We start from the raw sequence: 27,959 nt of genomic DNA on the forward strand, positions 1-27,959 counted from the left end.
GTAAACCGGGGTAGTTAGGTGGCACAGTGGATAGAACACCGGCCCTGAGGTCTAGAGGACCTTAGTTCAAATCCAGTCTCAGACCAAATACTTGACACTTACTAGCTGTGTGACCCTGGGCAAGTCACTTAACCCCTATTGCCTTAAAAAAAAAAGAGGGAGAGAGAATATATGTAAACTGCTTTGCAAACTTTGCATCACAGAAATGCCTATTCAGAAAAGGCACCATGCACAATTATGAAGCCAGGGAATGCATCTAGCTGTCCTTTCTCTGGAAATGCAGTGACAGGTCAAGGATTTCTTGAAAACATTCAGCTTCCTTTCTGAAGAAAAGCTACCTCACACTATCTCTTACCCATGTTTACAAGAACCATGAGGATGTCCCCCATCACATAAACCAAAATGCAGGGCACCTCACTTATAGCCGAAGAGAAAAAAGTAAAACTCCCATGAGTCTGCTTAGAAACTTCCAAAGTTTCCCCAGTCGTTCCCATGGAGTCTCTATGGAAACAGGCATCAAATTAAGCAGAAATGTTCATCTCAGTAAGTTCCCAAAGACTTCTTGGCAGGGTGTCTCATTTCCTACCCACTCCTAGCTCCAGAGCTGTTCATGAATGCGTAGCCAGCGGCTGAACAGAGATCCCATCGTGCTCACTTCCAGTTAAGACATTCCGGGAAGTCAGTCAGCAAACGGTTCACATATGAAAGGCACCGTCCATGGCCTGGCCTATTTCTGTGCATGTTAAATTCACCTAAACTCAATTCCACCAAAATCCTGACACATGAAAGGCATACATAAGACCATAAGAAACAAAGATTTCAGGAACTTTGATGAATTCAGAAAAGTGCTGAAAGACTGATTGATGCAACTGAAAGGAACCAGATAATTATTAAAACTGAATGTTGTCTTATTACAATAACCAAACTTGGCCCCAAAGAAACGATGAGAAGACCCCTCCCCCTGCTCCTTTGCAGAGAGCCTAACACCATGGAACATTGCATATGATGTCATACTTTCGAGGTGATGATCAATTTTTGAATTTTTTCCCTTTAAAAAAGGAATTTTACAAGGGATTTTATTACAAGGGATGTCTCTCTGAGAGGGGAAAGGGGAAAGAATAGAGGGAAATGTAGGTCAAGTAAAAACAAAAGAGAAATAAAACCTTTTTTTAAAGTAAAAGTATCGGGGCAGCTAGGTGGTGCAGTGGATAGAGTGTTGGTCCTGAAGTCAGGAGGACCAGAGTTCAAATCTGACCTCAGACCAAACCCTTGACACTTACTAGCTGTGTGACCCTGGGCAAGTCACTTAACCCCAATTGCCTAAAAATTTAAAAAAAAAATTTTTTTTAATTAAAATAAAAGTATCATGTAAAAAATGCAAGTGGGAATATTTGAAAAACCCAACCTGAATTCATTAACATCTTTTTGTTGAATTACATGACTTCCAAGGTCCCATATAGCCCAATGCAAACATTTTAATTTGAATGAAATGAACAGACACTTTTACAACAACTGTATATGATCCTAACTTTCAAGAGACTGATGTTTCAGAAAATAACAACAGAGCACTGGCCAGAGGGTTAGGGAAACTGGAGGTTTCCCTAAATCACAGCTACTCCACACCAATTCTACCTATGCCTTGGGCAACTCCATTCTCCTCTGTCTGGGCCTTAGTTTCCCTATCTGTAAAAGGAGAGGGATCTGACTAGACTAGGTGTATAGGGAATATTCTGATTTATTTAGAATTGATTTCCAATCAACGAAGTCACAAAATTTTTTGGTGTATTCTTGAATCACGTCCCAGCCTTTTCTGTTTGAAAAATTACTATTTTATTTCTTATATGTACTTAACATAGTAAACTCTACAATTTACTTTCTTTCACCTTGAATAAAACTATGGGGACTAAAAAAGGTTCCCTGCATGTAATGACTTCTGAGGCCCTTTCTTGTTCCCACACACTTACGAAAAGGGCCAATGTCACAGAGTGACTATGCAACAAAGGAAAAATGCCATCTCAGAGCTGAGAGGGACCTTAGAGAGAGGTTAGCCAGCTTGGCCATTTTATAACCGTGACACGTTTTGTTAGATACTCAGAACCGCAGTTCAAACAGATCATCTTGGATCCCAGCCAAAGAATTTTTACTCAAAAAACCCCCAAAATCCCTCATTGGTAGTAATGGAGGGAGACACTAGGAATTACTTCATTTCCAGTCTGATTTTCCTTAAAAGTATCCGGCTTGAAATTATGTGCCTCCTTAACAAGCACTTTCAACTTTATAAACAACTGCCTCTGAGGTGGTGAAACCAGGAGGACATCCCCAGTGTGGTTCATTTTTCATCTCTTAGGACGTAGAAATGGATGTTATTCTTTAACAAGGCTCGCTTTGAAGGCTGGAAGGTGATGGGAAGACTACATACAAATACACCCTAGAAGATCAACATTCCATGTATCTGCAGCCCACAAGAGGGGCTCTGTTCTGAAAGACCTGAAGTTTCTTTTTGCATTTCTAAGCATTTCTGAGATGCAGATACACAGAAAACATAGCCTACAGGCTTTGTCATTCCTATAAGCACAGGTCTACGCAGCCAGAGAAAGGACCTGTCCACTGACAAACGAGCTCAGGTCCCTGGTCCATCCAACGGAATCTAACAATTACCCAGAGAGCACTTCGAGGTCCTCTGGACCTGTGACAAAAACAGTAGGTATGAAATCCACAGGGTCGGCTGGCCTTGTAGGACATGACTGTGACTTCATCCCAAATCTACCTTGAACAAAACTGGTGTGTGTTCTTAGTGGAGAGAGCAGAGACAATGGACAGCGTTGAGTAACAAAGACCAGAGAGGACAGCAGTGTTAAAAAGGGATAAAGCATTTTAATTTGAATTAAATATACATAAACTTTCACAGTCAAGTGTGTGTATGTATATATGTATATATACACACAGACACACACATATACATATATCTCTTGATGTGATTAGTGTAACACATATAAAATACGTTTTATATTACACACACACACAGAGCTCAACGCGGTGATTAGTATAATCACTTTTCATATTCTATGGTTTTCCTTTCAAAGATGGCTCCTTTTAAGGGTGTGGCCTATATTCCAACCAATACAACCCCCTTTCATCAGACTGGTCCTCAGTCTGGGCTGAAGGAGAACTTCATGCATGAAACTAATTCAGCTCAGAAGTCTACAATGATTAGCAAAAGAAAGTATGGCTATTGCTGACCCTCCCGCCCTAGCCACACCTTGAACTCTGGGGCTGGGAAGCAGCTTCCCCTCCCTCACCTACTTCAGCAAACTCATGATTTAAGGAGTGGTTCTTTCTCCTTGACTCACGGGCAACAGAACTAACTGTTTCTCCAGTTTTTTGGCTACTTGTCCAACTGCATTGAAGCCCTTCCTCACGGCCCCTTCTCCAACTCACACCCTTGACGCTCAGATTTCAGCAACTTCCCCAAGTCACAGTTTGAGTCCGCACCTCTAAAACAGTTATTGTGCGGAGTGGGAAGCGGGCTGGAAGAACCTCTATTTCAAAGATGCATTTCATCACAATTAATAAACGCAACAGAGTGGCTCTATGGGGTGGCGGGTTAATCCCGTTCTAGGTACTTTCCAGAGACAAAAACCATGACTTTCTATTATGCTCCAAAGCAGAGGAAATGTCAAACGAACTCCAGAGGCTAGGGAGTCTGGCCAAACACAGAAGGGTAGCACCACACCCTTCCAAATGTTTCAAAGCCACGAAGAGGCATATTCAGCCCTTAGTTCCTCAGAAGGCAAAGGTTAGAAGACTGGTGATTGTCATCTCAGTTAAACGTTATATTACCATTCATGACGTACTCTTATCAATGAACTCTGTACTACTGAAAGGCATCTGTAGGAAGGGAATGGTGTTCACCCCAAGCAAGGCCAGTTCAGTTCTAGGGCACATGGAGGCCCATCCCAAATGCAGAGGACAGCTGACAGGCAGGACTGAGAGACAGGAGGGGATGGCCCACAGAACTTATCTAGAGACACCAACGTCCAGAAAGGCTGGTGAGCGGCTCGGGGCCACAAGGAGTGAGTAACCAAACCAAAAGGTAAGTCTAGCTCTTCTGAATCCAAACCCACAGGCCTTCACCGTGTGAAAGGCTAATCCCGGGGGCTGAAGGTCTACCTTGTATCAGCCCAGTTTCATCACAGCCTTTCAGTTCTGATTTTAACTAGGCATGAACCCAAGTTTTCTTGGATCCTCGAGGGACAGAACATTGCTAATCAGGATTTCATTCTAAAGTATTCAAAGTATAGTCTGAAAACACTGCAGAAAGCTGGGAGAAGAGGTGCAGGAAATGGATCTTTAAAGAATCAATGTAATGGGTGATCTTAAGGACTAACCAGTTAATATAGTCCTGGGGTTACAGAAATGTTCTTTTACAGTGCTCCAGAGGCTTTCAAATGAAGAAATCCAAGCTAAACAGCCATGTGAAAAAATGCTCCAAATCATTAATAAATTAGAAATATGCAAATTAAAACAATTCTAAGCTCCCACCTCACACCCTTCAGACTGGCAAAGAAGGAAAGTGACAATTACTGGAAGGGCTGCAGCAAAGCAGGCACACTAAGCCAAATACAGGTCCAGACACTGTGGAAACTGTCTGGAGCTACGGCCCACACGTCACTGAACTGTACATACCCTCTGACCCAGAGATACCAAGAAAGACCAAAGAGAGAGAACAAGATCCATAGGTACAAAAATATTTATAGCAGCTCTTTTTGTAGTAGCAAAAAACTGGACAAGAAGGGGGTGCCCATCCATCGGGGAACAGTGAACAAATGGTGGTCTAAGAACATAACAGAACGTCGCTGTGCCGGAAGCGAGGACGAAAGGGAAGGTTTCGGGGAAACCTGGGCAGATTTGTGTGACGAGAGAACAACTCATACGATGGTCTAAAGACAGAGCCAGTGACATACATACCACACATTCCTGTTACTCAGGACAAATCTCATGGTCCAAGACAACGTGGCGTGGAGGGGCCCTGTGACCTCTGTCCGCAGGCGGGGCCCACCCGGAAGGGAGAGCAGCCAGTATCAAAATCGAACCAGAAAAGGCTTTCAAAACAGACGCTGTTTTTATTTTGTACTAAAAATCTAGTGAGCTTTTGGGTTGTTTTTCTTCCTCCTCGTCCTCTCTGAGTGGCTGCCGTCCTCGGCCCTGGCCCTCTCCTCCTCCGTCTGCTGCTTCAGCCACTCTTTCCGCAGCTGCTTCAGCATGTGCGGGGTGAGCCGCCCTTGGCGCACCAACTTCGAGGCCAGGGACTTTGAAGCCAGACTCTCGGCCATGGCGGCCTCCACGGCTTCTCCCGAGCTGGGCTTTGCAGCCCCCGGCAGCTGGCCCTGCTTCCCTGCTGGGGAACTGTCCAAGTTCAACATACGCTGGGCCTCAGACATGCGAATCAGCGTGGTGATGTTGTGCACACCCTTCTGAATGATGCCATCGAGTTCTTTCTGGAGGTCTCGGACGAGGCTGGCATCAGGGAACATGTCCACAAACCGGTAGCTAAAAGAAAGAAGGCATTACACTGGGGCCCCAACATTGGGTTCAACCACAGTGATCAGGGTAAAAGCCGTTTGGCTTTTACCTGCTACATGGACACAGCCAAGTTCTGTCTTACTGCAAACCCAGGAAGTCTTTGTACCCGACCAACAGCTATCTAATGGTGGGATGGCTTCAAAAGGACTGCCTCAGGACAGCCAGCAACTAAAGACGTTCCTAGGGCACCATGTTGGGCCTCCTGAGCTAAGGACAAAAAGCCCCCTGAACATCAGCTCAGCACATGCTAAGTGCTGACTCTTCTTGAGGCCTGTGGTGAAATTCTCAACTACCAAGGGGCCTCCAATCTGGCACAGCAACAATGAAGACTATTCATGGTGAAAACCAGGGCAAGGAGAGACATTTTCCCCAGCACTTCATGGAGTACAAGGCGGTTTCTTCTCAAAAGCTCCACGAGGTCCACAGTGTAAGTATCATGACCTCAATCAATAAGCGTTTACTTCTTAGCCATGAAACCCAGAGCAGCAGCTACTCCTCGACTGATGACATTCTAACTCCACTGGGCAGGTAAGGAGACTAAGGCTCACAGGGATGTTCCTTTGTCTCCTAAGGTTCCCACCGTCTTACTCTTTCCAACACCATCGCTTCCTCCCTTGTGGCCAGAGGTCAGGCCACACAGTCTCACTGGCCTCAGGAGCCAGGGACCTGCTCAAAAAGCCCCTTGCTGGGGCCCAGGTCTGCCCCTGCTGCTGCCAGCCCTCTGCGGAGGCTAGACTGGGTGACCTCTAAGGGCCTTCCAGTTATAAATCTCTGATCGTGTGACCTGGCCTTCACTTGAATGAAGATGCATGCTGAGTACAGGACTCAAAGTCAGGCAAGGCAGGGTTAAAGACCAGCCCCAACGTCACACAGCTCAGTCACTTAGCCTGGCTGGTCCTCAGGCACCTCATATTTAAAACGGAGATAATGACACTTGTATTAGCTTTCTCGAGACCAATGTGAAAACAATCATGGTCACCCTTAAAGCACAAGAGATTCCAGCTGTTTCCAAAAGCTTTTCAATTTGCCCCAAACTGGAGCTGCGCTTGCTGCCACATCGCCATTACCTGAGCCACAGGTAGAGATCCAGAACGTCGTGGACGGCTTCCAGTTCCACGAGGTCCTTGATGTTTTTCGGTGGCTGTAAGGGCCACCTGGTGTATCGGCGTATCCAGGCAAACGTCAGTGGCTCATTCCGACTGAACTGCCTCGCAAACTAGGAGCACAAAGACAAAGGCTCAGGAGGGGAAGAGGCTGGCTGCACAGCTTCCCTCCCAGGAACCACTCTGCCCACACCCCAGCTTGCCCCGTCTTTGGTCCCCCTCTGCTCCTTCAGCCGCCTTCCCTCACTGGCACTGACCTGCCAGGAAGGACCTTGGCACTTACGGACCTGAGTGGCTCTGCGACTTTGCCCATTTCATCTCTTCCCCAACTGGATGCTCGCTGACACCTTCACTCTAAGGCTTTAAGTCCTCTCAAGGCTGCGCCACTCAGACCCACAGCCCAAGCTACTCTCTCCCAAGGACCTGAGGAGCGCAGGGGAGGGAGGATGCTCACCTGTAACAGGGAAGAGCAGACAAACGGCTGCTTCTTGTTGATGGGGGCCGTGCAGAACACGTACCTCACCCGCAGGCTCAGGGGGATGTGCTGGATGAGGTCTGCTGAGAACTTGAAATCATCCATGTTGCAGACAAAATACTGCCCGTCAACCTGGGAGAAGTCCACAAAGATATCCTAGGACAAGACAGAAGACACAACACCAAGTCAAGGCAAGCAGTCAGTCCACGCAGTGCCCAAACCCGACATCGACGGAGCGACCAGGCCAACACAAGGCACTCACTACAACCCCGGGCAATGCGGGCTCTCTGCCCCCCAAATATTCTAAAAGAGGCAACTGTAGGTCCAAAGTCCCTGGTGACGCGTGAAAAAAGAAAAAAACCTAAGGCGATATTTTTTTTTTTGGATTTTCTTTTTCCTAAGTGAGGCAATTGGGGTTAAGTGACTTGCACAGGGTCACACAGCTAGTAAGTGTCAAGTGTTTGGTCTGAGGCCACATCTGAACTCAGGTCCTCCTGACTTCAGGGCCAGTGCTCTATCCACTGCGCCACCTAGCTGCCCCCAAAGGCGATATTTTAAAGACAGAATTTCCAAGCCTGCAATACTAGAAAAAGTTATATAATGAATGAAAACAAATCCAGCTATCCCAAACACACTCATAAGGAGAACCAGTAACTGCCACACATTTAACATTACTGTTGAGATGTAACACAAAGAAAAATTAAAAATCAGAGTCTACTTACGATAAGATTGGCGAGAGTCGTATCTGGGAGATGGTATGCAAACATTTCAATCTGGTCAGCAGTAGGATGAAGGCCAGCTGCCTTTAAGGAGCGTTAAATACAGAGAGAATTAATGAATCAACCAAATAACGTGAGAAACCCCCTCAAACCTCTTCTATAATAAGGCAGTAGTCACCTAATAAATATTGGCAGAAATGACTTGAGATTTTATATTCAGAGCAGAAACTGTGACTCCAAATGGCTCCCAACATATCACTTACATTGCAATGATGTGCACTAGAAATGACTTGGTTAAGTAAGAGAGTAGTGATTTCTGGGTCACTTCCCACATTCCTAAGGCCTCTACCACTCTGGTAGACTATCAGAAAACAGTTCAAGAGTAGGAAATGTCTACAAGTCTCACCGCTGACCAGTGACCACTGACCAATAGTGGGGATGGAAAATCAGAGGAACATCAAGAAAAGACCACAGCACTGGAGACTAGCAGCCTCTTCAGCCCTTCACTTGACCCACCAGGCCAAGGAATGCCCACGGACAGGCATAAGGTCTAAGAAGCAGGAGAAAAAGGGCAAAAGAAAGGATGGGAAAATATAAGAAGGCACATCAAGGAAAAGGACAGCCACAACAGAACAGAAAGATCTCTGGATTGGGACCCAAGGAGCCTCGGGCTGTGCCCTGGCTTTGTCACTCACGACCTCTTCTCTAGGCCTCAGCAAAGAGGTGGAACGGGCCGGCCTCCAAGGTCCCTTCCAGCTTGGACCCTGAACTCCTGTGACTCAATGGTGCAGTGGCCCCACAGCAAAAGTTTGCCCACCCTGGCCTTAAGCAAGCAGATATAAGCTTGTATTTCTATGGCAGCTTCTACCCAATGAAGTAATGGCTCATTTATCCATCACCAAGAAACACGAATGAGGCGCCCTAGCCAAGAGAACTTCCCACATCACGGACACTCAACAAGGCACAAAACCAGCCTCTGTCTCTGAAGCACGTGTTCATGAACAGTCCTAGCACCGAGCCGTTCCCTTAGTGACATGAACACCTCTTAAGGTTTCAGGGCAGCCTAAGTCCGTCCCAAATGGCTCCAGAGAGCCACACAAGAACACTGACAGAACTGACCCCTGCTGCCCCTTCTCAAGGTATCATTTCGAGCAGCTCTTGGACCCTGACAGCCTCCACCTCTACCTACCTCCTACTTTCAATCACCCCAATCTCCAGCCTCATCATCGCACTTTTCTCCCACAAGCCTGTGATACGTTCGGTACAAATATCATTCATACTATTTTACACACAAGGAAACTGAGGCCTGTCCAGGGTAACACAGCGAGGACTAGGCAGAGCTGAGAAGCAAGGCCAGGCTTCCTGAACACAAGCCCAAGGGACTTTCTCCTGTGCTGCAGGGTGTGTCTCTAAAGAGCTGAAGGATGGATGGCCGCAGGAACCTCCCTCCTCGAAAGGCCTCCAGTACACAGGCTTGATGACCGCTCCATCTCCACAGCCGGAGGCCCTCTTGACCACCTTCATTCTAAGCGGTGTGGTGATGCCCTGGACACCTCACTGAGCAGGGCAGTGAGGACAAGGCACGTGCTTGGGCTGACTTACCCCTATAGGCTCCACAGGCTTATTCAGAATCTCTTTCAGTAATTTCAAGTCTTCCGGATACATGGTAGTAACCTCCCCTTCTTTAAACTTGGAGCTGAATCTGCCAGCTCTGCCCGAGATCTGCAAAGCCTGCGAGGTGCTGATCGGCTCCATTTCCTTCTCCCCCTTCTCATTGATACTGGGCTTTATGAGAGAGTTAAAAATAATTCTTTTTATGCTCCTGCAACAAAGTCAAACAAGAGAGATCACAGAGTAATCTCAGCAGCTCAGGGTGCAGCCACTGTTGCAAGATGAGAACAGGGACACCTTTCTCTCCCTTTCAAGGTGCAGCCTTGGAACAACTGGACTATGAGTGTTCCTGGGGATGAGGCTGGTGGCCAGTTATTACTAAGGAATTCTACAAAGAAAGCCTTTTGCACCATCCCCATGAGGCAGATGCACACCGCCACTTCAAGGTAATGCTCGTAACGTGGGCACAGCCCCCCGTGATATCAGGGTCCAAAAATAAAAGTTGGCCAACTGACCGAAGATGAGGGACATGGCCTGTCCACAGGCCCCATCGGGGGCTCAGGGGTACCTGAGAAGGGGCCTCCTTAATAGGAGAGTTCTACCATTCTCTACGTGCCTGCTAAGGGTCAGCGACAAGCCACAACATCTCAGGTCTACATGGCAAGGAGCCTCGTCCCGGAGGGCTACAACCGGCTGGCTGCACAGCCATGGAAAACCATCCACTTCCCCTGTGTTCACAACCAAGTACTCACAAGTTCAGCCCCATGCCAATTGCATCGGTAGCCACCAGGATTTTGCACGGATCATCAGGATCATTAAACTTTTTCGCCTGGGCAAGCTTTGTCCCTACAACAGCGCCAGTCACAAGACAGTTAGATCGGGCCAGGCCAACTCAAGCCCTCACACACACTGAGCATCTTCATGTCCCTCAGAGACTTCCCTGGCCCCTTTCCCAGCCATAAACATTTCCTTTCTCCCACAGGCCTCGATCTTCTCCCTACCCGTCCCAAAGCCCTGGCTGTCTTCCCTTCTAAACAAGCTCTCTTTCTCCTGTTTCTGTGGACAACTTTGGAGGGCTCAGACCCAATCAAAGAAAACTCACCCCATATTTTAAGGGCATTTCTATAATCAATAATGAACATACAGACGCGTCGACAGCCTCAGCTACCAGAATGAAGTCTAATTCCAGATCGTTCCCATGGAGAAATCCCATCTCCCACCCCCCACCACAGAGCATGAGCCAGCACCGCACCCCCCAGCCCCATCTCAGACACATGACGAGGCAAACCTTGTGATGATGAAAACCCGTCCTTACCAGGGGGCAGACTGCCATAGATGACAGCCGACTCCAGGCCCCGAATCTCAATCTGACGACTCACGGAGTAAATGTCATTCTTGCTAAAACAGACAATGCAGTCCCCAGGGCGAAGGTTATCTAGGGACTCGAGAGCCCGATCCAATACGATGATGGGGGTCAGCCTCTCGTAGTTTCGAACCTAGGATCAGGTGTTAAAGACAGTAAAGAAACGCGCATCTTTCTCAAAGTTAACTGAGCTTAACAACAATAACAAAAAGCTCCTACTTTTTCATTTCACTTAAAACAATGCTGGATTCGACACAAACTTTAACAAGTCCTCTTGTACCAGAATTAGAACCATGGAATCTCAGGGCTGGCAGGGGTGCTTGAGACCGTCTGGTCAGCCCCTAAGCCCCTCCCAGGAGGGGGTCCTCAAAGCTGCTAACGGCAGAGCTGAATCTAACAAGGATGCTTGGTACCTGCCCTCCACCCACAGAGGAGCCACATGGCAGATGCCTGCTCGGCCTAACAGTGGCTGCCCTATGCACAACACTTCCCCCTTTAGGTCAGGTACATTTAGGAAATTTAGAAACCTGTCTGGAATACAAGACACACATTTCGCTTAAGTAACATTAAAAACTGAAGGAACCAGAGGCAAAAATTAAAGCAGTATCATGTCACCCTTCCTGCAGGCCAACAGAAACAAAGGTCAGGGACTAACTACCTGGAACCTAGGGTCTGTCACCAGGACAGCTAGAGTCAAACCCAGCTCTGCTGCTCACAAATGGGTGAGCCTAGGAGGCGACGGAGTATCTCAGGAGGCAATGGATGTGCAGTCGGGCCGGAATGGAGCTCTGCCTGTCTGGCTCCCTTTGCCTCCATCTGTACCAAGAGGAGGGGGAGTGGCCTCCTCCCCTCCCCCCATGGGCTGCACATCCACCTTCCTATGCTACAGCCCCCATGCAGCTCCTGGAGAGCGAGTCCACAGTCTGGTTTCTCCAGGAACTCAACTTTTAACAGTGTGCATTCACGGGGAGGGACCATCACAGCAGGATAAAGTGATCAAATGAAATTTTAAAATGTGGCTGGAGAATGAATATATCCAAGTTCTTAGCACTGGATTGATTCTCCTCACTTTGTTTTGTCTGCTTCAGAACCATCACTATCTCACCTGATGTAGTGCCATTTTAATGTTTTGCAAAGACCTGACCCCTTTAATTCTCTCTTTCACTGACACAAGCATCAGAAATCGGGAGAAATCTCCACCAAGGCTGGTTGCCAGCTCAGGCTTCAGACCACATCCACACTGGTGGAGCTGCATCTACACCCTCTGCAGGGGGAGAAGACAGATGGCTCTCATTCTCTTCTTTCCTTCTTACCTCCACCCAAGTCACAAGTTAAGAGAAAAGCAAATCAAAACAACTCTTCTGAGGAGGGATTTATCTCATACCAGCTAACTGGCAACAGTCAGTATTGGAGGGACCGCCCAAAGACAGGCACACTGGTCCTTGGCTGGTGGACCTATGGAACGGTCTAGCCACTCTGGAAAGCAAAAGCGTGTAACTGCCCGCCAACCTGGTCCACGACTGCACCACCAGAAGCAATAGCTGCCAACTGGAGCCCATCCTAGAGGCTAGAGTTAGTGAGGAGGGGGTGACCTGGTCAGGCTGCACTCACTGAAAATTACCCTGGCAACAGAACATCCATAGAAGAGAGCAGAGGGGAAGGGACTCAGGAGCTAAGAGGGGCTGAGGGTCTATAGTAACATGGCGGCCCATGGGTCAAGAAGTGGGAGACATGCTGTCAGGGTAGGAAGACAGGCAGTGGCCTGACTCTGTGGGGTGAGGGAGAGGGAGGAGCTGGCAAGAAGGGCAAGTCTACACACCTGGCAGGCGGGAAGGATGGCACAAGGCAGAGGATCGGCCTGGGGCACTGAGAGGAAGAGGTCAGACCTGCCCAGGGCACGAAGACAGCACTGGAAGCCAGGTCATCCTGACCAAGGATGGCCCTGCTCACTGTGCCACCCTGCCTCTCCTACAGTAATGTGACAAGCCATGCGGCAAGAAGGACCTTGTGGGGCCGGGAGGACAGAACAGACCCATTACCTCCACTTCCTCTCCCGTGGTGTACATCAGCTCCGTCACGATATCAATAGCAGCAGCTTCTCCACACAGATGGATTTCTTGTGCACAGAGTCCTGGGAGGGTAAAGGAAAAGCATAACTGGAACACACAGAGAACAAAACAGCCCAAGGGACTTGGTCTGGAGAGTCAGAGCCTCCAGGATCCCCTGAAAAAGATGGGGAGGGGGAGTGGAGGGGAAGAGAAAGGAAAGGAAGGGAGAGGAGGGGGAGGAAGGAAGGAGGAGGCGGGGAGCAGCAGCTCAGCCCTGATGCCACAAGACCCCAGGGGAAACAGTGAAATACTGACCCAGGAGTGCTCTGGTCCAGGCCCATCCTCTAGCTGGATCTTTAATCATCTGAATTTCATCGATCACGGCCACGTCATCTTAAAAGAAGAAGCCACGGTCAGCGTTCGGCAGAGCAGAGAAATATCATCACATCCCAAGGACGATAAACGCACCCCTGCTCCTTTATCTGAGGAAACCTACAGCAAACACTCCCCTTTTCTCATCTTTTGGGGGGTTGTTCCCCCATAACTGACCCAAAGCAATATTCTGTTTCCAGCAAGGTCATTCTCTGCTGTCCCCAGGCTGGGTGGCTCAGGGCTTCCCTTAAGAGGCTCCAGTGGAGGCCCCTGTGGTCGTAGGAATGGGAGGAGTCACCACGGTCCCCCGCGAGATGAGGCCTGTGCACCTCCAGCCCGGGTGGGCAGTGCTGCCTTCAGAGCACGCCTTGGAGCTCACCCCGCCCCCCACTCATCCAGCAGGTACAGGGTCCATGCCCCCGTCCCACTGCCCACAGCTCACGTCCTCTCCCTCCAAGCTGCCAGGCTTCCTATTGGCGGCATTTCCCCCAAGGCGTTCCCCTGACAGTCTCACCAAACACACCATCTTCCTTTAACAAACAACTGACATCGATTCGGCTATGGGGCATTTTAAGGATTATGAAGCACTTTCCTCAGGGTAATCCTGTGGTAGGTTTATAAGTGCTGTTATCCCAATATGCAGATAAATAAACTGAGGCTCAGAGATGAAGTCCCTTCCTGAGACTGCAGGACAAGCGCATACCAGGGCCAGGACTCAGGCCTCCAGAGGCCAGATGCCCAACGCAGCGCTCCTTTCCCCTCACCACTGACCCCCAATCCCACGCACAGATTGGAGCAGACGAGTGAAAAAGATCCTACGCTCCAAGGGCCTCTACAGGCAAACTAGAAACCTAGTGCTAGAATCCAAAGCCCCAAGGGAGCCAGACTCACTGATACCTACAAGGGGACGTGACGCTGCACATCTCAACAGTGCAAGCAACGTGGGCGGCTGGCTTTCCATCTGGGTCTGCCATCACCCGTTCTTCCCCCGTCACCAAGTCACATGACACACCCTATGGTGATGAAAAGAAAATCAATTTCTACCTTGAAAACAGCAGCACATACATCTTTTAAAACAACAATTACCAAACACATCAGGACTCTCCTCTAACATGGTAAGATTCGCCCTAATGTTAACAACACGTAGTGGGTAACCGGCTGGCTGCGCCAGAATGGGCTTGGTACGGATTTCTAAAGGTAGCCGCCGAGGTGGGATGCTTTAGTGAACCCAAGGGACACAAGAGCGCCCAAGCCTCTTACCAACAAGTGACCTCTGCTCCCCTCAGAACCAGGTAACGAGGAGGGGAGGAGGAGGAAGAATTCTAGGGCCTATCTGGGCAGCCACGTGGCGGCCGACCCCAGTAACGGCGGCTCCACAGGGAGAACCCTGAGCCACCAGTCAGCCCATCCAACTGAGGCAGCGGCCAAAGGCAAAGACGGTAGCTGCAGAGGGCTCCCTCCCCTCCTTGCCCCCAAGCGTCTCTGTGACAAGAAGGGAGGGGAACAGCTGGTGACATACTGACAGCATCATTACTCTTTTCGAAGATCTCGTGGGCCAGCAGCTTCAAAGGGCCACAGTAAACCCCCGACTTGGCAGCCAAGTAGCTCTGGATGGCATGGTAGGTTTTGCCGCTGTTGGTGGGGCCAGCATGGAACACTACCTTCCGCCGAAATGATCTGGCTTCTGGGTACCTAAGAAAGAAGGAAGGGAAACGGTTTAACGCGAGCAATTTTTAACTCCAGCCTGTGACCTGGGAAAATCCCAAACGTGGGAGACTCTGAACGTTTACCAGGCAGCTCCTCTAGAAATGAGACTGCTACCATCCCAAAGGAACAGGTTATGACAAAAACAGGTTTACTTCCTCGCTTCTAGTCAATAAAACCCAATTAATCTACTAACCAGGAGACAAATACTTGTAAGTGCTGCAGATACAAAAGACAAAAACAAATAACAACAAAACCTGGCCCCAAGGAATTTTCAGTGTAACGGGGGAGACAACATGTATACACACAAACTTCACACGCACGCGTGCACACACACACACAGAGTCCACACTACAGCTACAGAGGGAGCCCCCTCAGTGGGCTGAGGCTCTTGCTAGCTCATGGTCCAGGCCTCCTGCTGCTGGCTCTGGGCTGCCGGGGGCTCAGCTGTGCCCACCACTCCCCTGGACTCATCCTGCCATGCCCATGTTGCCCTTCGTGCCGGGTACAGGACCAAATCTGGGGCTGCCTCCTTTGTCAACAACTTATTTCCTCACTTCTCCCCAGACAGAATTTACCGCAATCACTCGGCACAACTCACTGAGTGATGCGCAGCACCTCACAAACGTACAGAACAGTGACTCCACCAGACACTGGGGAGAAGATCGAATTTAGACAAGACTCAGGCCCCTCCCTCCCTCAACGGACCTTACAGTCTAGGACGGGAGAAAACACAGACAAAAATAACCACGCTATTTTGCTTGGAGCTCTCCTCTGCAATGATCACATTGTAGTGTGTTGTTATTATTGTAAGCACCATCATCATTATGAGTGTCTATTTCTTATCTCCTCTAATAGACTAGCTGAGAGGGCACCAAGCCAGCCAGACCACGAACATCCCCTTCCCCAGAGAGTGCCCACCCTCTTCAGCCCATCGAGTCACCCGCTAGAATCCTGCCAGACAGATGGGAGGTCACAGAGCCACGGCGGCTGCCACCTGTCCAGCATCGGGTTCTCCTGAGTACGTGTACTCTTTCCCCATGAGCTCTCTGAGAGCACAGCCTGCCTTGCCTTCCTCTCTGCATCCCTAGCGCTCAGCACAGCAGTTGCGCATCCCCTCCCTAATTCATTACTCGCTCCTTCAGGATGGATTGCTTCATCTTTGTATTCCCAACACCTGGAACACAGGCTATCCAGGGTAAGAAACATTCTAAAAACTGAACAGAACGCATTAGATTTCCCCTGAGAACAAGTCTGCAAGGTCTGAGCATTGTTATTAATCCTACGGATGGTTCACCTTACAGGTTTGTGCTTTTTTGGAAGAAAACAATTGCTAATTTTTAAATCTCAAGCCCAAGACACCAGTCACCCTTCACCTCCACAACTAGAAGAGCACATGAAAAAACTGACCAGTTGGGTGGAAGGCGTAGGTCGCTGATTTTACGGAGATCATCCTTACAAGCCAGCATGGGGAACATCTGCTTTGCATGTCTCATGAAAAATGGGAAAAGATCATCCACGTGAGCTGTGGGACAAGAATCAAGGTCAGCAAAAGGGTCGGAGTGGACACAAAGGCTGTTCCTGACTGTTTTCAGCTGGGGAAGGTTCCCAGGCAGAAAGAGGAAGGATCTGAGGACAAGAGGCTCCTCGGACCCTGTTTTGGGGTCCCACACTGTTTCTTCTCCAGTGAGTATCTGCCAATAGCATCGTTCAGGTGCAGAGACTGAGAGATTTAAGGGCATAAGAGTAAATTACGTGGTTTTAAGTTATTCAGAGAAAACCTGTGTTTATCTCACTAGAAATGCCAGTGCAAAGAAAGGTAAGTTTACCCAAGACTCCAAGATCAGCAGGAGGCTTCCTTCATAAAGACAAATTAATCCCCTGTAAGAAACTACTGCCCTGAGCCTCCAGCCCTCCTGGTGCTCCACCCAAAGGTAACCTAGCTTTTCTTGTACGCTGAGGGCTGCCCCAAAAGACCGCAGGGGCTAAACTGGGGAACCCATCTCAGGAATCCTCATTTTCAACTAAGACATAGTGGGGGGTTATTTAGTGACTGTCCCTCCAGGTGATAATTTTAAAAATTAGACTCCTCCCAAGTTTAATTTCTAAGCCATTAAGTGAAACCTTGAACCATTTCCCGAGGAAGTTACTGATGCCTAAACCAAAACAAACAGGACTCTTGGAGAAAAGTATACAAGGAGCAAGGAAAGGGGGGTAGGGGGAAGGGCGAGGAGGGAAATGCCAGGCTTGAGCCTGTGCAGACCTAACCGCCCCTCCCTCCCATCTACTTGCCTGCACTGAAGCAGATATCATTCAGTGTGATGTGGATGTCCACGTCCAAGGACTGAGACTGTAAGATATAATTTCTAAAACTGATGAAAGCTTGGTGGAAAAGTCGGGCTGTGAAACATAGAAATCAAATTAAGGAAGTGAATTTTACATTTAAAAAACAAAAAAAACAAAAAAAAACCACCTTGATCTCACAAAAAATTTCGTTCGTGCTTAATTCTTATTTAAAAAAAATCTGAAGCAATCTCAAATCACATCTCATACCTGCAGATAAACAAAGGATGCTACCTGAGAGAAAATGACCCAGATAACGTGAGAAGTATTTCAGAACTCTTTCCCAAATACAACTGAGACATGGCCAGACTAAAGGACTTGGGCGTTTCTGCAAACTGGCCTCCTCAAGGGCTTGAGTTCCAAGAGCAGAAAACAGTGTGACAGCCCAATCTGACATAACACGACTTAAAAAGAAATCATTTTAGAAAGTGGAATTTTTTTTTAAAAGACAGGTAGAGAAGCCCTAAATGATAGGAATGAGCCTTTGCTATAATTCTGGTCACATTTTTATGGATTCTAATACAATCCATTCATATAAGGGAAAAGAATCTTGAGTCCTAGCATTATTAAATGGATGAGATTCTACCTCCCAGCCCTGGAAGACTGCCTGTTGCCATTTTTTCTAGAAACCCATATTTTCTGAAGTTACCTTCTTTTTCAATTGTTTTCAGTCGTGAAAACAATTTGTAATCTTTGTAATCCCATTTGGGGTTTTCCTGGCAAAGAGACTGGAGAAATTTGCCATTTCCTTCTCCAGCTCATTTTACAGATGTGAAAACTGAAGCTAACATTGTTAGGTGACTTGCCCAGGGTCACACAGCTAATGCCTGAGGCCACATATGAATTCAGGTCTTCCTGACCCTAGGACCAGCTCTCTGTGCACTCTGGCGCCACTTAGCTGACCCTGGTGCTAACTCACTCCATCAAAATCAGTTTATAGTAGAACCAGCCCCTGTTTATGCTTCCCTTGGTTTATCTAAAACAGAGCATCAGAGGATGTAAGGAGTGGAAGAGACCTCAGAAATCACTTAGTCCAGGGGTCTCATTTCTCAGGCGAGGAAACTGAGGCTCACAAAACCCTAAGTGCTCTGGCAAATGAGGGAATGTGTTTTGCTTGACCCTACATGTCTGTAACAGGTTTTGTTTTCCTTGCTTTCTCAATGGAGGCAAGGAGGAAGTGGGAGGAGAATTTGGAGCTACAAATAAAATCAAACTGAATTAACAAACAAATAAAGCCTGAGTATCTGTAAGATCCAGAGACAGTCCTGGTTCCAAGGCCAGGACTCTCCCCACTAACACATGCTGGAGCAGCCCAGCCCCATCAAGGTGACCTCCCCATTTCCTCCCCTTTATTCAATGTGTCCACAGGCCACTAGACCTGTTTATTCAATCCCCCCTGGTGTGGCCTGCTCCAGAAGCAGAAGGGTTTACTCTATGTCTCTATTACACAGTGAGCAGGCTGCCTTACCGTCCAGACCATAATCGGTGCCCAGTTTCTGTATTTCTTTCCTCTTGTAAAATCTGTCTAAGACTTTCCTGACTTCAGCTGCAAGAAAGATAAAAACAGATTGAATTTTGTTATTTACCATTTGACACATTTTCCTTGGGGTATACCAAGGGAAAACTGCCAATAAAAAGATGCCCATACCCTCTGACTCAGAGATTCCACTACTAGGCCTACATCCCAAGGGGGGCATTGGTCAAAAGAAAGCTCCTCATACAAGCCAAAATGTTTACAACTGTGTGGCTCACAGTAGCAAAGAACTAGAAACCAAGCCAATGTCCTTTGGGGAGTGGCTGAAGAAACTGTGGAACAAGAATAGCATGGACGTCACTGCGTTGGAAGAGACAAAGAACATGATGGACAGATGGAGAGTAAAGCAGATGGGTCAGACTACTGTGATGCAAACAGAGGCAGCCCGCCCCAGAGAAGCACAACTTGGTTTTCAGACTTTGGCTCTGCTCACTGTTTTCTCTTTTGTTTTCCCTTAAGAAATTATTTGTCCAATGGGATTGCTATGGAGTGGGGGGCGGGAGGGGGGGACGGAGGAGGAATATTGGGAGAAATTTTAACAAAAAACCAAAGTTACCCATAAGTTTATTTTTTAAAAAGGAAATGATGCAAAATTATAAAAAACAAGCATGGCCACAAAGAATACGCCTCCTTCTGCTCCTTTCCAGAGGTCCACAAGTGTGGAATGCTACACATATACATCTTAGATGTTTCTCAAAGTAATGATTGGTTTGGCTAATTATTGTTTCTTTACCTCTTTTTCTTTTAAAAAATACATTCTGTTATATGGGATGAGTTTCTGGGAAGGGGTAAGAGAGGATAACAAGGGGAAATTTTGGTAATGTAATGGCCGATGTGGGAATTTGCTTTACTAGCCTATTGTGAGAGCTTTAAAAAAAAAAACACAACCTATTTGATTGCAGTAAGATAATAAATGCTTAGGGGCAGCTGGGTGGCACAGTGGATAGAGCTCTGGCCTTGGACTCAGAGGACCTGAGTTCAAATCCTACCTTAGACACTTAACACTAGCTGTGTGACCTTGGGCAAGTCACTTAACCCCGATCGCCTCACCAAAAAGCAAAAAAGAAAGAGAGAGAAAAGAAAAAAAATAAACGCTTGTAAATTTTAAAATATAATTTAGGTAATGTAAAAAAAAATCAATAAAACTTAAGACATGGTGAGAAGTAAGGAGGTTTCAATCCTGAACCAAAAATTGTACTCTATACTGTGAAAAGAAATTTATCTACTCCTAATTTACAATGTAATTCTTTCCCAAATAAATCAAAAGCCCGAAATCTCCTTAATTAAATAATTGCTAACTCATTTGAGGTACCATTGGTAGCTACTGCTATCACAAAGGCTCAAAGCTACCTTAGCCAATCAAGGAGAACTTCTCCATCCTCCCGCTCCGAGGCTACCTACCAGCTGCCCCCACTCTGGCTCTCACAGATCGGCAGTAACTGGTCAAGCAGCAACAATATTCTTACATTACCTCTGAAGAGACTCAGTGGGGGTGCCCATCCCCCTCGGGATGGCTAAACACATTATGAAATGTGAAAGTAATGGACATCTGTCAGGAGGGTTTTGTGGTTTTTGTTCAATTGAGGGGATAGGAAAAATAACTGTCTAATTAAAAAAAATTAAAAATAAAAACTACTGTACAAAAGTATTTATAACAGCTCTTTCTGTGGTGGCAAAGAATTGGAAATTGAGGGGATGCCCACCAACTGGGGAATGGCTGAACAAGTTGTGGTTGCCATATGATTGTGATGGAATACCACTGTGCTATAAGAAATGATGAGCAGGCAGATGTCAGAAAAACCTGGATAGACTCGTATGGTCAGATGCTGAGTGAAGTGAGCAGAACCAAGAGAACGTTGTACACAGTAACAGCAATATTGTACGATGATCAGCTCTGGTAGACTTAGCCCTTCTCAGCAGAAATCCAAGACAATTTCAAAAGGTTTATGATGGAAAATGCTATCCACACCCAGAGAAAGAACTATGGAGGTTGAATGCAAATCAAAGCATACTATTTGCTCTCTCCTTTTTTTTTTCCTTTTTTCTCGTGGTTTTCCTCATTGATTCTAATTCTTCTTTACAACATGACTAATATGAAAATATATTTAACAGGAATGTGTAAGTAGAGTCTATATGAGATTGCACAGAATTTGGGGGGGAGAAAATTTAGAACTCAAAATCTTAAGGAAGTAAATGTTGAAAACTAAAAAAATAAATAAATTTTAAAATAAAAATAAAAACTGCTTTACAAAAAGAGCCTTAATATAGGAACATTGTTTCTTCTCAAACTCAAAACATAAACAAGGTTAAAAGGGATCTGATTCTAAACCAAAACAGCAGGGCTATTTTTAGCCTCCTCAGCAGTGCCATCTTACAAGGAAGCAATGCCCATTAACATCAACCAGGAACTTGATTCTGACTCTTTCCTCTCTAACATACATGGTTTTTTCTCTTCGAAGTGCCTGAGATTTAGCTTTGTTTCTTCATTCTCAGGGTCACTACCTCAGTTCTTATTTCCATACAATTACTACAAGGAAGCACATGTATCATCTAGCTCTCCTCCCACACCAACCCTTGCAAACAACCTGCACAGCTCACGCTGGCTAATCTTCCTACAATACTGCCCGGAATGGATCTGGAATGAGCTTAAGAGTCTACCTGTGGGCCATGGAGTCAGGAGGACCTGAGTTCAAATCTGGCCTCAGACACATAACACTCACTAGCTGTGTGACCCTGGGCAAGTCACTTAACCCCCATCACCTAGCAAAAAAACCACCAAACAAACAAAAAGAATCTACCTGTGGTGCCTCCCACTTCCTCAAGTCAGAAACCTCCGCCCCTGGCCCTGTCTGTCTGCTTAGTCTGTTCTCTGACCCTTCCCTTCATCTCCAGGCCACGGATGCCCCCCCCCTTTTCCCCAATTCCTTCAGCCATCAAAGGGCCACACAGAGAACATCTATGCTCCTGAGCACGCTGTGGGGCTGTTTTCTAATCTCTTACCAGCTGAATATCACAGGATATTTTATTTAGTAATCAAGGAAAGAATCACTGAAAAAGAACAAAGGAGGATGATGGACCAGCCTAAAGGACAATCTCAACAATCAGCGTAAATTCTTTACGCTCCACACTGGGATTAACATTCTCTAGAGGACTGTAACTGATGTTCTTTGAACCCCAGAGCAAGTTTGTAAGAGAAACGCTAGCACCAAAAAAAGGCAGGTGTGTGCGTGCGCGTGCGCTGTTTTCAACAATATTAATTAAAAATGAGGCTTTGTTTCACTGTTCACATTTGAATGAACTGAATCCAGGACATAATAACCACTCATTAAAAATAACAAGTGATTAATTCAGACCCCCTCGGATGTCAGCCCGAATCCAAACAAGATTGGACGTCACAGCTACTGACTAATTATGAACCTTCCTCATGCTGACTTCAATGGGGCCTGTGGATGTAAGTTCACAATCTGTCATTCTGGGGAAGGTAAGTCTTCTTAATTTAAGTGGACAAAGAACCCAAAGTGACTTAAAAGTGTCACCTCACTAATTATTCAATCCATCAACAAGGTTTTTAGGAAGTGTGTTCACTCTTGGGTGAGGCACGGGGCAAAATCACCAGGTGCTCAGAGCCCTCAGAGGCGGTCTCAGGGGATCTGAACTGAGTCTGGAGGGAAGCCGGGAGAAGGTAGGGTGCAGGCAGGGGGCACACCTGGTGAAGAGGCAGGCTGGGAAATGTCACGAGCTAAGGACTGGAAGAAGCCAAGGCTCACGTGGAGAACTGCCCCCTGGCAAAAGGAAGCTGACTCACAGAAATTCCTTTGCATGCATTGACTCCGGTGCCCAACTGTGCCCAGCAGCAGTCAGGGCCTGGAAGGCCGGGCATGTGCCAGCCAATCAGGGAGGGGAGACCTGGGTTCAAACCCCACTCCCCACCCCCAACTAGGCCCACTGAAGAGCCCTGCTCCTATCCAGTGACAGCCTCAGAATCTAAAGTACGAAAAGGTGGCCCAGTCATCTGTCACATTAGGCCTACAATTGAACCCTCCATGCTGGGCCTTCCTTAGGAGATTGCCTCCAATTAACCCAGCACGGATCTTGTTAGTAACAGGGCTATTTGCAAATTGGCTGCCTCTTGCTTTTCTTTTGTATTCCCAATGCTTCACACAGGGCCCAGCACACAGTAGGCACTTAATAAAGGCCCTTTTTGGTGTTTGTTTTTTTTTAAAGCCAGTAAGCCATTACAATTCCAGGGGGTGGGGGGCTTCCTCCTGGTTGCCAGAAGTGAAGGCAGCACTAGGCCTAAGGAGTAAAGGAGTGGCCAGGGTTCCCTGCTCCCCTAAGGGGGTACAACTGGTACGTGGTTTACCCTGAAGGGGTAAAAAGGCATCAAGTGATAAGACCTCTGTGCTCTCTTGCCTGTGACCAACAGAACACACTAAGAAGAAATCCAGGTGGAGTTAGAGGGAGTCTGAAGAAGGAGGCACAAGGGCTTGCACAACTCCCCACCCCACCCCCAATCATCTCCTAAGTATGTGACCTTGGACAAGTCATTAAACCTCTGTGTCAGATTCCTTGTCTGTAAAACAAGGGGATTGTAAATCAAGGCTCCTTTGACAACTTTCATGTTCTGTTTTTGGATCCCCAGCCCTAAGAGATACAAAGTACATAAGGCATTCCATTCAATATGACAAGTAAGGACCTACCATGTGCCTGGCACTGTGCAAGGGATGAGACAAAAGGCAAAATGGAAGCCATGTTTATCCTCAAAGGGCTTCCATTCTGTTGGGGGGAAAGGTGAAGTCCTTGGCAGGTGCACAGGGCCCCTCGAGCTACTTACGAGGAGCCCCAGCAGCCTTGGGCTGGAACGTGGCCTCCTTGGGGCCTCCCTCCTTCCAGGGCCCATGTCTCTCTCTCCCCTGTCCACTGGCTCTCCTCCGTCCACAGCACTTGTGCCTACTACATCCCAGGAGCTGTGTTAGGCATTGGGGATAGAGACAGAAAATGAACCACGTACACTTAGAAACACAAAGTAAAGACGGTCTTTTTCACCTCAGTGATAATGGTGGAATCGTAGGTGCACCAATCCAGGATTACAATCATCTCTATTTCTGGAGTTACACGGGACCTTAGGGAGTCTCCTGGGAACCCTTCACTGGAGTAAGACCCTGCCTCCTGGCAAGAAGATGAGGCAATGGAGGCGGAGGATGTCTGAGGGCCCCCGGCCCTAAGAAGCAGCCCCAGCAGCACTCACAGCAAAGTGCAAGGTACCCCAAAGAGTCCAGAGAAGACAAGGATGTGCATGTGCACAGGGGAGTGATGGCAGCTCTTTTTGTCGTGGCTGAGAACTGTCCACCACGAGGGTACCCATGGGAAGAGCCAGTTCTCAGAGAACCCTGTAAGGGCCTGTCTGGACTGATTCAGAGAGAAGTGAGCAGAACCAGCACAAAAGAGCAGGGGGGCTAACTCTCTCTGCACAAAGGGGCGAGAGACACGGTTTTTGGACAAGGCCAATAATGGGGTGCTGTGTTTGCATACACTTGTTACAAGGGTTTGGGTTTTCTTTTAGTTCAATTGGGGAAAGGGAAGGTGGGAGGGGAAGAAATGAAATGCTTGTCAATTGGGAAAAACAGTTTTTAAAAAGTGATGGGCAAAGTCTACTTGGGGCCACAGATGTGGAGCTTAGAAAAGACTTCAGGTCACCAAACCCAACCTTCTTACTTCATAGAGGAAGGCGAGGTCCAAGGGGGCAGTGTCCATAGCCGGATTTGAACCCAAGTCCCCTGACCCCTGAGGTACTGCTTTTTTCTTCTCTCCTCCTTCTCTTTCTCCCCAGTCAAGAGCTGTAGCTGTCTTCTGTCCCTCATAGCTGGTCTTCCAGCCTCAGTCTCTTGCCTCTTCAATACTTCCTAATACCCAGGTGCCAAAGTGGTCTTCCTTAAGGACAAATCTGACCACGTCACTACCCGACTCAAATTTCAGTAGTTTCTTATCAATCAATAATCATTAAGTGCCTACTATGGACCAGGCACTATTCTGCTAAGAGCTGAAATATAAAAAGAAACAAAAGGTAGTACTGCCCTCAAGGAGTTTACAGTCTAATATTAGGAAGAGAGAACATGCAAACAAATATATACAAACTATATATAGGATAAATAGGAAATAAGCAACAGAGAGAAGGCACTAGAATTAAGAGGGGCTGGGAAGGCTTCCTGTAGAAGGTGGGATTTTAGTTGAGACTTACAGGAAGCCTGGGAAACCAGCAGCTGGAGCAGAGGAGGAAGAGCGGTCTAGCCATGAGGGAGGGGCAGCAAGGCTGCCCTGTAATAAAACAAAACTCCCAGTGAGCTTTCCAAATTCTTCTCCACCTCACCCCATGGCTCCTTCCATCCTCACTGTAGGTCCCAATCTCCCTCCGATCTCCTCCCTGGGCTGCAGAGGATGCTTCCTTCACTTCCTCCAAGAAGCAACTCAAACAGGCCCTCTCCTGAGCCCTCCAAGTTTGTTCTCAGCTGCCTGGTATTAACAACTCACGTGCTGTGACTTTATTCCAAACGCTCCTATGTCCCTGCTGTCTTCCACATTAAGATGGAAGCTGTTGGTGAGAATGGTTTCATTCATTCCCTTTGTGTCCCTAGCACATAGTAGGCACTTAAATACTTGATCTTACGGACTGACTAATTGATCTTGGAGAAGAGATGAGGGACGGGGGCCAAGGCTTAAGGGATGCCAAGTACAAGAAGAGGAAAACCCAACCTGCAGCAGCTGGGAGGGAAGTGGCATCCCTGGGGTCACCCCACCACCCCTAAATTAAGCTCCCACAGGTAAGCTGGGAATGCCTGCATTGGCAGAATCAAGATGTCTGGGAAACAATTCTCTTGTCAGTTCCTCATTTTCTCCCTCAGCAGCACCTAGTGCAACCCCACCCCCCCAAACCTGATTCCCTCACCATCCCATGTTCTTCTGACCAGAAAATCCTAGTCACCTCCCTGACTGAAGAAACAAAGGATGCCACAGAACTAACTCTCCATCACCTCTCGGTCTCCCTGAACCCCCAGCTGTCAACCTGAGGGGACAATACAGCATCTCCAGAAGAGGGTCCTTCTATGCTGAGGATCTCAGCCCCAGTAATACATGTTCTGGTTTAGAATTGGAAAAGGCCTTCGCACTAATCCACGTCAGTATTCCAGTGAAGGATTTCTCCCCTTTCACCTCTCCAAACACACATATTAAGAGGCAGCTGGTGGTACAATAATGCATGGAAGACTGCCCCTCTGCCTCAAACATGTACTAGCTGTGTGATCCTGGGAAAATCACTTCATTCTTCTCAGCCTCAATTTCCTCATCCACAAAATTAAGATAAAGCCCTTACCTCATGTGGCTGTTGTAGCAGATAATGATATTTAAAGAACTTTGCAAACCTTAACCTTAAAGTGCTACACAATTGTTTGCTATTATTACTATTAAGAGACACTTTGGAACAGTGGGAAATGAACTTGGGAGTTACAAGTCCTCGGTTCAAATCCCAATATTTCCAACTGTGTGACCTGGAGCAAGTAATTTCTTTTGGCCTCAGCTTCCTCATCTGCAAAATGAAAGACTGGAGTCGATGACCTTTAAGGTCCCTTCTAGATATAAAGCCTGTGAGGCTATTTGAGGGGTGGGAGGGGTATGATGCCCTTTAGAAGAAACTGGGGTTCTGAGGGGTGGGATGGAGAGAAGCCAAGAGAAACCTAGCCTGGAGCACAGCCCAGTTCTACCAGTATTTCCAAAATCACATTTTCAAGGGGTGTGTATGTGTAGGTACATGTACACATACGTATATATGCATATGCATATACACACACACACACACACACACAATTTTTATACAAAAACTCTGAGGTTAATGCTAAGGTTATGGTTTATTTCCATTTTACACATGGGGGAACTGAGGCTCAGGAAGGGCTGCAAGAGACCCGAGCTCACCTACGGAGGCACAGCTTCCGCGGTGGGCGTTTCTCCGCGGGTGTTTACCTTCGGGGAGGTGCCCAGTTCTGCCACTGCCTGGCCTCAGTTTCCCGAGGCGTGCTCAGGGTCTCCCCGCCGGTGGGCTCAAGCCCAGGGTCAGATCCCAACGTTCTCACTCCAACGTCGAGCCTCTACCACAGACACAGACATGGCGGGCTCTGCCCCCTTCCAGCCCCCGCCTTGCCCAGCGTTTAAACGCTCAACAAACGTCTGTCAAGCACCTGCTATGTGCCAATGACAGTGCTAAGAGCTGGGGACACAAAGAGAGGCCACAAAAGCAAACCCCCCGGACCCTGCCCTCGAGGGGCTCCCGATCTAACAGGGACACAGTGACCCCAACCGCTTAACAAAGAGCCTCACACACATAAAGCGCTTAATAAGTGCTCTACCTATCTAACCACCTGGTCCAACCTCTCGCTTTACAATTCGACAAACTGAGGCCCGAGAGGAGAACTTGCCCCACACGGGGCGTTGTGGGGGGGGGGGGAGGGAAATGACATAAGCAGAACCGGGGGTTGGAGGCGACCTGGGCTTATGGGCTCGGAGTTGTTACCGGTAGGGAAACTGAGGCCCAGAGCGGTTAAGTAAACGCGACGCCAGGAGGATGGGAAGCCAGGTCCCCTTCCCCCCCGGGAACAGACAAGGAAACTGAGGCACGCGGAGGGGCGGGGAGAGCCTGGCAGGGCCGGGACTGACCTTTGTTGAGCGGCCGCGTAAGCTCGGCCCCCACGTCCCCCGCGGCGCTGGGTCCGAGCGGCTTCACGGGCAGCGGGACGTAGAGGGACGTGTTCGGAGCCTTGGAGCCGCCCGAGGACGACGAGGAAGAGGAGGAGGACCAGGCCCCAGCGGCAGCCCGGCCCAGCAGCCGAGGCCCCGGCCCCCGGCCCGGCCGCAGCGCGGGGCCCACCCGGGCCGGGAACCAGACCCAGCGCAGCGCGCACCACGGCAGCGACATGGACACTCGGCCTCGAACGGAGCCCTCCCCGGGCCGGGCGGACGCGCGCGCGACTGTGACGCAACCGACCGCGACCGGCCCCAGAAGGACCCCGACCGAGCCCGGCCTGCCCCAGGATGTGCCTGACGCCAGCCGGGAAAAAAAG

The 27,959-nt window shown here is 48.1% G+C and overlaps 1 protein-coding gene across 2 annotated transcripts; it reads right to left on the reverse strand.

Moving 5' to 3' along the window:
- Window positions 1–4,732: 4,732 nt before the first annotated feature.
- SUPV3L1 (Suv3 like RNA helicase) lies at window positions 4,733–27,814 on the reverse strand. 2 transcript variants are annotated; one of them, XM_027840717.1, is made up of 15 exons: window positions 27,556–27,814; window positions 18,790–18,867; window positions 17,271–17,378; window positions 16,389–16,503; window positions 14,798–14,966; window positions 14,176–14,287; window positions 13,218–13,295; window positions 12,894–12,985; window positions 10,807–10,987; window positions 10,244–10,337; window positions 9,483–9,702; window positions 7,884–7,964; window positions 7,141–7,317; window positions 6,651–6,799; window positions 4,733–5,550 (listed from the first exon to the last, which is right to left on the reverse strand). In XM_027840717.1, the coding sequence occupies exons 1-15, from the start codon at window positions 27,812–27,814 to the stop codon at window positions 5,142–5,144; spliced, it is 2,322 nt and encodes a 773-aa protein (XP_027696518.1). In that variant the 3' UTR covers window positions 4,733–5,141. The 2 variants fall into 2 exon arrangements, with proteins under 2 accessions (XP_027696518.1, XP_027696519.1); XM_027840718.1 differs by lacking the exons at window positions 16,389–16,503; window positions 17,271–17,378; window positions 18,790–18,867; window positions 27,556–27,814 and having other exon boundaries at window positions 14,809–14,896.
- Between the last annotated feature and the right edge of the window lie 145 nt (window positions 27,815–27,959).

This window comes from Vombatus ursinus, unplaced genomic scaffold, assembly GCF_900497805.2.
Source record: "Vombatus ursinus unplaced genomic scaffold, bare-nosed wombat genome assembly UNPS02014847.1, whole genome shotgun sequence".
In the NCBI taxonomy this organism is placed as follows: domain Eukaryota; kingdom Metazoa; phylum Chordata; class Mammalia; order Diprotodontia; family Vombatidae; genus Vombatus; species Vombatus ursinus.

Coding starts and splice junctions, on each gene's coding strand:
- SUPV3L1 (XM_027840717.1), bottom strand. CDS start 27,814: ATGTCGCTGCCGTGGTGCGCGCTGCGCTGGGTCTGGTTCCCGGCCCGG. Junction 16,504..17,270: donor TGATATCTGCTTCAGTGCAG/GCAAGTAGATGG, acceptor CTTGTCCCACAG/CTCACGTGGATGATCTTTTC. Junction 5,551..6,650: donor GATCTCTACCTGTGGCTCAG/GTAATGGCGATG, acceptor TCTTTCTTTTAG/CTACCGGTTTGTGGACATGT.